The sequence below is a fragment of the Azolla caroliniana genome, unplaced genomic scaffold, assembly GCF_043228905.1.
Source record: "Azolla caroliniana isolate FFs.n. ecotype wild unplaced genomic scaffold, voAzoCaro1.0.p SCAF_11, whole genome shotgun sequence".
Classification (NCBI taxonomy): Eukaryota; Viridiplantae; Streptophyta; class Polypodiopsida; order Salviniales; family Salviniaceae; genus Azolla; species Azolla caroliniana.
Window position 1 is genome coordinate 11,826,085 of NW_028230446.1, and position 10,640 is coordinate 11,836,724.

A 10,640-nucleotide genomic window follows, 5' to 3' on the forward strand; every position below is an offset into this window, starting at 1 on the left:
ATAAAAAAATGCCACGTTGCTTTAATTATAGGGTTCCTTTTACACACATTTATTATTTGGATAGATATAACACAATATGCATTATGTGCCTACCTAACACCTCACAAATTCAATTATTTGTTCATCTTGAACTTATTGTTTCAAAAGCCACATTAAACCATTTGTGATATTAATCACTTCATGCATTTTCAATGAGACTCAATGATTGAACAAAAATTCGTTAAAAAAAACAATTCATGTTCATACATTGTGGTATTGTACAAAATTTGCTTCCCATATACATTTCATGTTTATACATTTTGGTATTGTACAAAATTTGCTTGCCACATGCATTTCATGTTTATGCATTGCAACATTGTACAAAAATTGTCATTTCAAGTGCATGGTGGCTCTTGGCCCTTGCCTATTCGTTGTATTATAGAGAATCTTGCTCAATTTAAATGTGTCATAAATAGGAACATAGATTTTTAGCTTTTGTTATTAAAGCTTGGATTGTACTTAGGAGTGGATTTGTCGTTTTTGCATATAAAAAAGGAGTTGCAAGATCAACTGGCTCCAATTGTTGTCTGCTCCAATTGTTGTCTGGTCTCCATGGAAAGCTAGGTGTGTATATGCATAAGGGTCAAATCGTGCTAGTTGAAGAAAACATCGCTTTTGTTTGGTCAAAATTTGTGAGTTTTAAAAAAGTTGAATATGATAATATTCATGTATGTATGGATTGTGGAATATTATTAGAAATAGCTTTTGGAAACTTTGGAGTTCATCTCATTACCTCACTTATGAGAAGGATGTATGGACGATCATTGACTGTAACATAATGTTATTGGAAGTTTGTTGGTTTCCTTCCCATGTAAATTATATGTTGTAGCAGATTTGGCTTTTCTTAACTAATGGAAGATATCCTTTTCGGGGGAAGAAATTGCTTGGCATATTTCTATGAATGAAAGAAGTTATTCACTCGCAGACAAATAAATATCAAACTCTTGTGATGAAGAGATAGTTCGAAAGAACAAGTGTTCAAAAGACAATTGTCATCTCTATGCATCAAGCATGTGTTTATTTGAGATAAGATGGGATGTAGGGCCTGAATTTGACGGGTTAGTCTTAAAGTTTTTTGATGGGCATTTTTTAAAGATGTATGTCATATGACATGAGAGTGCAAAAACTAACATGTCATTTGACATACAAGTTTTAATAATGAAAAACTCTATATGATGATTCATTATTATATATTTTATTACTATAGAAAGTACACAAAGATACACAAATAAACATAACTACCTCACAAAGATAGTGAAATACATAAAATAAATATCGTGTTAATATTTTTTAAGCCAAAGCACAAACAAAATATGCATCGATAATCATAATTCATTCTTGCAAAGTGGATACAATAAGTTTCAAACAAAAAATCATACAAATTGAATACTTAATCATCATATATTTCTTAAAGCTCCAAAAAATGTTTATCATACCGCGACTCCTCATACTAAGCATTGTGCAACATGTGTCTACTTTAATTACTATCCTTCTCTATTTCTCTTCAAACTAAAGGTTAAACATGTATATCCCTCCAACAAATGTTTGATGTCTCTTGAGCAATCAATGATATAAACATCAAAGCATCTAAAGTTTCCAAAGATAAACCATTTCTAATATCATTTTTTATGATATTTTGACGTGAAAAGCCTCATTCACATGCAACTATACTAATAGGAATAGTCATACATAGTTGCCACAATTGCATAATACCCGGAAATAATTGCCACCAAGACTGTGCTTTGCAACAAATATCCCATGCATCATGCATTCCTCTTCCTTTAGCAATTCTAACAAGCATACCAACAAAATCTTCTCGTTCATTGAAGCATCTTTTCATGTCAACAATTTGCTTGTCAATATTAAACTTCCCAATAAGTTTGTGCTACCATTCCTTTGTCTTTTTCTCTCTTTCATTTTTCTCAATGGGATATGAAGATGGATTAAACAACTTGACAACATTGAAAAATGTAACATCCGGGAAACGATTGTTAAAGGCATCAATAACATGTTGGACAAAAGTCTTTTCCAATGCTAATGCATTCATCCAAACTACCATTTTCCACATTACCATGAAACATATTCAAGTTGAAATCACTATCTTCATTCTCACTATGGACCACTCATTAGTCTTCTTGATTGTTTTGCTACCTCCTTTGGGTTTGGAATTGGTATAAACTTCAATGGACGTGAATGAGTAACATGATCACATCCAATATATGTGAGTATGCCATCTTTCACATTAGATAGAAAGTTCGCAAGAAACATAGACCTGATGCCAAATGTTTCACAAGATAAATATCGTCTTTGAAGTTTCTCATGGATGATATCCAATATATGTGAGTATGCCATGTTTCAAATTAGATAGAAAGTTTGCAAGAAACATAGACCCGGTGCCAAATGTCTCACAAGATAAATATCGTCTTTGAAGTTTCTCATGGATGATATCCAATGTATGTGAGTATGCCATGTTTCAAATTAGATAGAAAGTTTTCAAGAAACATAGACCTGATGCCAAATGTCTCACAAGATAAATATCGTCTTTGAAGTTTCTCATGGATGATATCCATGTGAACACCAAGCATAAATTGCTCATTTAATTTATTTAATTTCACAAGAATATCTGCCAATAGGTGTAACATAAAATGAGCTCGGAATATAGTAGCATACTCATACCATTTTTTCTCATCTTTTTCCCATTGTTCTAAAATTGCAGGCACGTGTAATTAGTTTCTCCATTACTTGGCCTTGAGATAACCATCTTATGGAGTGAATTTTAAGCACCTTCAAATCACCCTTACCATGTCGTTTCATTATTTCTTTTAGCTCATTGTGTCCATTAGTTGACTTTCCCAACCAAGAGTATACTTTATTTGCAAATACATCAAGGAAGCTAAACACATGTACATGAGACATTATATATGCATCTTTTATGGCAAGTGCTTCACGATGTGCAATGCAATGCACTCCCAAAATATTAGGCATCATGGATTGAAACTTAGAAATTGCACCACTGTTCTTCCCTATCATAGATGATGCCCCGTCACTTGCAAAAGCCACAAGTTTTTTAAAATCTAAATTCCTCTCCAAAATGAATTCATTGATAGAATTGTAGATACCTTCAGCTTTCACATTTTCCACCAGAAGAAGTCGCACAAATTTACAATGGGGCTCCCATTTGCCACCTTCACGTAAGTACCAAACATAGATAATGAGGTGTTTTACCAATGTACGATCAATGCTTTCATCAATCAAGATGGAGAAAAATGGACCTCCACGAATTTCATCATACAAGAGTTTCCTTGTGTGGTTCTTAATGGCCATTAAGAATTCTCTTGTAGATTTAGCATTAGCATAAGCATTGCCATGGACACACCAAGTGCGTACTAGGACAGAGCACACATGATGGGGCTATGAGCGACAGATGAACTTGGAGCTAGATGTGACGAGGCTAGGAACTCTAGATGTTGTGAGTGACATGAGGGCAGGAAGATAGAAATAAAGATCAAGGAGACAAAGATGAGGCGAAACGAGAATACTAGATTGATGTGTCAATGACTGGTGTTGAACCCCTTGAAAGGGACCAAGGATGTTACAAGTACTTATACAATTTCCGAGATTGGATATCTCTAGAATATACTCGAGAAATATCTTGAGAATATACCCCTTTAGAATATACAACAAAATAACTCTAGAATATACTAACGACTAGAATATTCTCGAATGTACTATACACTAGACTCTACCATATATACAAGTTCACGATCAAATGTGGACAGTTCACAAAAGTTTCCATATGGTTAAGACAATACAATGTATTGTGTGTGTTAAAAGTCAGAGGTTGGAGTCTAGAATGTGATAAGCACCATATTCATTTGAGCTAGGGGTGTTTGGAGTACCAAGTTCTCTTTGTAACTTAGATTGTTTTACATATTGCTCTAATGGAATATCATTGCAAGCATAAAAAAGAACCAACTTCATGCATTAAAGTATCCTCTCATATTCTAAATGCATGATTTCTGAAGTTTTGTCATCCATTGGGCCTTTCACATTTGCATTTTCTTTTTGTATTTTTGAATGATACATGACAATTGCTATAACATGATCGGATGACTTTGCATGTCCATTCAATGAAGACATTTACATGCTTTGAGATTCACCACCTGTAAAAACATTGATCTTTCTTGCATCTTTACACCACATGCATTTGATTTTATCATCACCTAATAAGGACTTTGTCACATATGCCCATGGGTGAAGCAAACTCCATTGGTTTCTCCACTTCCTTTTTTGTTTATTAGAAGAAGATATTAACCCATTTGCATTTGTAACAACCTCTTGCTCATTATTTGGAGTATCATTAACATGTACTCCCTTGCAAAACATACTCTTGATAGAAGGTTGGTGTGCTTTGACTTTTGTTGGGCAAGACATACTCTTGAAACTGAGAGAATTCAAAAACCGATAAAGAAAAATAGAGATTTTATGGGCAATCAAGAGACCATGATGAGTCAATGATATAGGGAAAATGGGCATGGAGTATTCAAACCCGTGGAGTGTATATTCATACTAAACCTAACAAAATCATTCATTCATACCACCATCAATTCATGCACACATATTCATTAAATTGTATATTTATACACATTGACATAGAGTCACTTAGTCAAATCATATGCAAACATAAATTACATTCATTCAATATATAGCCATTCATACATACATGTATACTTACATTCATACAATTAGTCATTCACGCTCGTGCCTATTCTTCATCAAATCATAAAGAGGGTTGGCGAGGGAATCGTGGCCACAGATGGTGCAGGTTGCTCAGCTGATAGCGCGTGCTATTTGCACCGTTCGATTTGGATAAGAAAGAATGCGCAAAAAAAAGCTGTTAGAGGTCGCTTAACCACCCATCTATTTTAGAACAATAAATGAAGCACTAATTAAAATTCTATTATAATGTAATGGTTTAGTGGTTAAAGTCACTCTTTTTGGTTAATAGGTAGCAAGGTTCAAATCTCTTTTTCTCTCTTATTGAGAATAAGGTTTATTTTGCTTGCTTATTGGTCAATTTTGATATCATTTAGGTTTTCTTCTTTTTCAACTTCTTTCTTATTTTCAACATTTGGTTTAGGAATTTCATACTTGCATGTATATTATTGGCAATACAATATTTCTTTCTAGTGCACCTTTTCCTTAGATTATGTAGTTTGCAACAAAAATACAAATGCAAAACCAACTTACTATAATAATGAAATATGTTTCAAATCAAACCACCATTACATATAAGGTTCAAATGATGTTTCAAAAAAACAATAATTCATTAGACTAAAGGAAAGTAATGGAAACAGTTCTACATTAGGGTTTGGGGTTTAGGAAAGTAATGGAAGCAATTCTACCTTATTTCACTTAGTGGAATATGTTATTAAACCCCAAAATGCTTTCTTCTTTTCATATTTCATCGATCTAGTCAATATTGTACTCGGTTGTTACATGCAAATGAATACAAATTCAACTATGACATACTTGAAACATAAAACATAAAACATAAATCAACATATAACATACTTGAAACATAAAACATAAAACATAAATCAACATATGACATACTTGAAACATAAAACTTAAAACATAAATCAACATATGACATACTTGCAACGTAAAACGTAAACAATAAAACATAAAACATAAATCAACACATGTTAGGTGACCATATTAAAACAGGTTGGGCAACCTGTTTATGAGAAGAGATGTTTTTTATGAGGGTTGGGAGACCTAATTTATACAATAGGGTGACCTGAGTAATAGGTTGGGCGACCTGTTTGATAGTTTGGGTGACCATATTAAAACAGGTTGGGCAACCTGTTTATGAGAAGATATGTTTTTTAAGAGGGTTGGGAGACCTGTTTGATAGGTTGGGTGACCATATTAAAACAGGTTGGGCAACTTGTTTATGAGAAGAGATGTTTTTTACGAGGGTTGGGAGACCTAATTTATACAATAGGGTGACTTGAGTAATAGGTGGGGTGACCATATTAAAATAGGTTAGGCAACCTGTTTATGAGAAGAGATGTTTTTTACGAGGGTCGGGAGACCTGATTTATACAATAGGGTGACCTGAGTAATAGGTTGGGTGACCATATTAAAACAAGTTGGACAACCTGTTTATGAGAAGAGATGTTTTTTAAGAGGGTTGGGAGACTTGATTCATGAGAAGATATATTTTTTATTGGTCAGGATACATCAAAAAGTGTTTTGGTATCCCTAACTTTGCTACAATTTGTTTGTCTTGGGAGGCGTACTATTCACTTTTATCCCATAGGAGGTGCCTTTCCCATTAATATCATCAAAGTAGCAACACACTTCCTTTGGGGAGTTTTTCATGTCTTGTATTGTCAAAGGTGCATTTTTCATGCTTTTGAATAATGGATACATGTGATTGATGTTCCATCGCAGAAAACACTTAAATTCGGCATAATGTCCTTCCAACTCCACCACTTCACTATCACTTTTTCTTATGGACCCAAATAGCCAATAAAATTATTGTGTATAATTTGAGTATATCAGTGCAAAGAAAACAAACAGGTGTACATTGAAATGGTATGAAACTGGTGTAAGGCAAAATATCACTTTTGAAGGATTATTGGATCAAGCGATGCGTACATACAAGGAATGGAAATTTAATAATTAAGCACTATTATCTCCAAGTTCATGAACGATCATTCACAAGATGATTAACCAAGTAGGTTACTACGACAATATAAAAGACCTAAGTAACATCAATCCACAAGTTTTAGTCCTTACAATGATAGCTTATAATTTTTGGAATAACACAATGTTACCAAAACTTGACTATTACAAGAACAATATCCAATCGCTGATCCGTTTACGTAGCTAGATAAATTAATCCACATATATTACAACAATTGCATGAGATACTGTGCATGACTGGCAATATAGAATACAATTTCATTCCCCATCAGATATATATATGGACATGAACCATCCTCAACATTGGCTAAAGGATTGTAGAAAGGATTCGCTGGGTTTGTACATCTAGGTACAAGGTCAATATCACACCGCTTGCCTTGTTTTACATTAGTATTATTATAGACACACGGAACTTCCAAAGGTTACTACATCCTCAAAAAGAAAGCATTGAATTCAAACAATATGACTTCTAAATCCTACCCCTTCATGAATTAAGCTCGCACGAAATACACAACGGTCTTGAACAAAAGCTAAATCAGCAAAGGTTGCATTTTCACTAGCTACAACTTGAGACAATTCTTTTGCTAGACCCTGTTATTCCAACACATATAAGATCCTTCAACAAATATAGGAATATCAATAACCTATTTTACAATTACTACACATTATCATATGTTAGAAGTAATATTAGCAATCATTTACTTTGCCAATGGTCACGTTTGCTGATATTTCTCCATATTTCTCCTATGGGTTTTGTAAATGTTCTATCTTTCTATTTCTCCAAACTCACGCTTTTCTTAACATGCTACCCTCTACATAATAAGCTCTCGCTAAAAATTTATGAATGTTTGCATTACTTTAGTTCATAATGAGAGAGATTGGGAAATACTCACGAAATCACAGATTCAGATTCGACTACCAATGTTGCATATGTTCTTGTTGGTAAAGTGTTGGTAACCAATCTAGGCCTGAATAGTATATTAGCTTAAAGATGATTGATTCAATGAAGAAGTTTAAAAATTATAAACCAAGAAGCAAAACTATGTACATGTTACGGTCTTTTTTGTATATACCAATGTACTTGCATAATCCATACAAAAACACAGAGACAATTGCCTCTTAAAAATGAAGCATATAAAAGATACCCTAATAGAAGGCCAATTACAACAACTAGCCAAAGTACATGGGCTGAAATATCATCAGTTGTAGCGTAAAATTATTATTCTACAATAGTCTAGCATGATAAAGTGTTATCCAATTGCTTGTTGAAAGTCTTCATCTTCACTTTCATCATCTCCGGGATCATCAATATCATACTCTCCATTACCATCAAATTCATTGTGGTCATGATCTGCAATGGACTTTCTCAAGGGAATCAGATCATTTGTTATTCGAATCTCATTATAGTGAAAAGAGAAAAATGAGAGCAATAATCTCATCAAATAACAGAAGCCAAATGTAATAACACTTAAATGTTAGAAAACTTCATTATATAATATTACTAAATTATATGATTCATTTATCTTGTCAAACCTTACTAACCACAAAGCTACTATGGTATTAGGCTGATTCTCAGAGTTCACATATTGATACCATTTGCTAATAACTAAAGACTGTTAAATGGACACATATGATTGAGTGTGTGGGTGTGGGTGTGTGTTTGTATCAAAGAGAAAGAGAGAGTATGAGAGTATGTGTGTGAGAGAGTGATTACCTTGTCTTCACCTCATCCTCTTGTGCTAGAAGAGCCTCATCACATAATGTCGATGCCCATTGTGAATGATGCTACAAACAAGCAGGCTTTAGAGTCGGAAACACGAGAGGAAGCCCACAGGGGGGAGAGAGAGAGAGAGAGAGAGAGAGAGAGAGAGAGAGAGGGGATATTCACTCTTCTTCTTCTTCTTCGTCTGATTTTGATTTTGACCTGTGGCTATGGCTATGCCTTTGGCTCTGCTTCTGGCCATGGAGAAGTGCCTTTGGCTCTGCTTTTGGCTATGGAGAAGAAACACGCAGAGAAGAAACAGAGCAAAGAGAGGAAAGCACGCAGAGAGAGGGAGACAGACCGATTCAAAAATTCCCTCCCCCCAAATTTTACTTTTTTTAACATTTAAAGAAATTTCTTTTTCTTTTTCTTTTCTTTTAATATATTATATCAAATAGTGACGAGGCTAGTTGGGCAACTACTGCCAAGGTTGGGCGACTTCTGACAGCTTTTTTTGGCGCGCGTTCTTTCTTATCCAAATCTGATGGTGCAGATCGCACGCGCCTTCCTCTGAGCGACCTGCACTGTCTGTGGCCACGATTCCCTTGCCAACCCTCTTTATGATTTGTGTCATAATAGACACGTCGGTCATTCACACACATATATAGATATACATTCATTCAATTACGCACATACATAAAACATTCGTTTATACATTCCTTAGAGTGATCTACATTTTGCTCTACCATACTTGAGATTAAGGTATGTAATATCACAAAGGTGATCCCACTTAAGAGGCTCCATGTTTGTATATTTAGATTTGTATGATCTATCATGTCATTACATTTTTGCATTTTCAATATCTATGCATATTCCTTTTCACTTCCACAATCAATGCATTACTTCCTCTCCAAAATTTCTGCACATACTACCCTCCCTAATACAAATATTTTTTATTAATATATTCTTTTGCAAGTACTTACAACAATAGGAACCCCAAATCTAGGTTATAGTAACAAAATAGAACCCCTAATCTACACATAATGGAAATTTCAAACCTTAAAACCTTTGGTGTAGCACACATTTTACTTGAAAAATTTGAAAATTTCAACACATAACCTTTGATTAGTGAAGTTGTAGCCCAAAATACATTGAAGGACTCGTAAGAAAAATAGGCAAAATACATACCTTCGAGTGATGAACATATGTCGCGCAATTAGTGAGAAGCAAAAAAGAGCAACGACTAGCGAGTCGGGAGCAGCAAGCAACACACAACGGGAGCAGGGAATAGGCAATCAGTGAGCATAGAGGAATGATCTGAAGAGGGAAATGTCGAAACTTGAGGCACAAACAATAGGTGAGCACTGAGCATTACATAAGAGGGGAAAGAGGAGGGAAAGAGGGATAAAGAGTTCAATCTTTTGTTTTTTTTCCCAAAACTACATAAATAACCGGCTAGATTTCGGCTGTCCACAACCTTGGCCGACAAAAGTTCCAATGCAACCAGAACGCTAACATTGTTCTTGGGACTTTGCCCATTTTTGGGGGCCTTTCACATGAAAATGGAAATTTCAACTTTATATGTCACTTGACAGACATTTTTATTGAGTGTATGTTTTTGATGGTCAAAATGGCCTTTGACGAGCATGACCCGTCAAATTCTTGCCTTGATGGGATGCTTGAGGTTATTATTCACACATCTATAAATACAAACAAATATCCAACCAATCATGAGTCTAGAAATACGTAATTTGGAAAAGGTTACACAAAGAAAGGATTGAATACATTGGTCCACTTTGCATTGTGGAAATATATGATGATTGTATTTAAGTTGTTGGAACTTCCTCTATGCATAGGTTAATTAGTCAACATTTTTGCAAGTATTGAGGATGAACCAAATAATTGAAATTTCATATTGGTAACAAGTCCAAGGTGTTCTTGCAATCAATATTCATTCATTTAAAAACATATGTATGTACATATCATGCATAATCCATGCATACATATAGATATGGCCTTCTTGCATACAATCCATACATATGAATGACATCCATACATATATCTCATGAACCATTGCAATCAAGGGTAGAAAATTCAAGCTCATTGCCATCATCCAAGAGTTTGCTCATTGATACTACTAAATGATATTTTTTTACTTGTCTCAATGCATATCCTAATATTG

General features: G+C 34.4%; 1 protein-coding gene and 1 long non-coding RNA gene across 2 annotated transcripts; both read right to left on the reverse strand.

Annotated features, from left to right (window-relative positions):
- Nucleotides 1-2,151: 2,151 nt before the first annotated feature.
- On the reverse strand, nt 2,152-3,363 carry LOC147857792 (uncharacterized). Its single transcript, XM_087327560.1, has 3 exons — nt 2,841-3,363; nt 2,548-2,743; nt 2,152-2,311 (listed from the first exon to the last, which is right to left on the reverse strand). Exons 1-3 carry the CDS (start codon nt 3,361-3,363, stop codon nt 2,152-2,154), a joined length of 879 nt encoding a protein of 292 aa, XP_087183686.1.
- Nucleotides 3,364-6,864: 3,501 nt separating this feature from the next.
- On the reverse strand, nt 6,865-8,078 carry LOC147857793 (uncharacterized). The gene is made up of 2 exons (XR_015530513.1): nt 7,859-8,078; nt 6,865-7,232 (listed from the first exon to the last, which is right to left on the reverse strand). It is a non-coding gene; the product is annotated as an uncharacterized LOC147857793 (long non-coding RNA).
- Nucleotides 8,079-10,640: the final 2,562 nt, after the last annotated feature.

Bases quoted from the DNA above. Each gene is read 5' to 3' on its own strand.
- LOC147857792 (XM_087327560.1), bottom strand. From the start codon at position 3,363: ATGGCCATTAAGAACCACACAAGGAAACTCTTGTATGATGAAATTCGT. The intron at 2,744-2,840 runs GTAAGGGTGATT...CTGCAATTTTAG, and splicing joins AGAAATAATGAAACGACATG to AACAATGGGAAAAAGATGAG. The intron at 2,312-2,547 runs GTCTATGTTTCT...ATTTGGCATCAG, and splicing joins TGTGAGACATTTGGCATCAG to GTCTATGTTTCTTGCGAACT.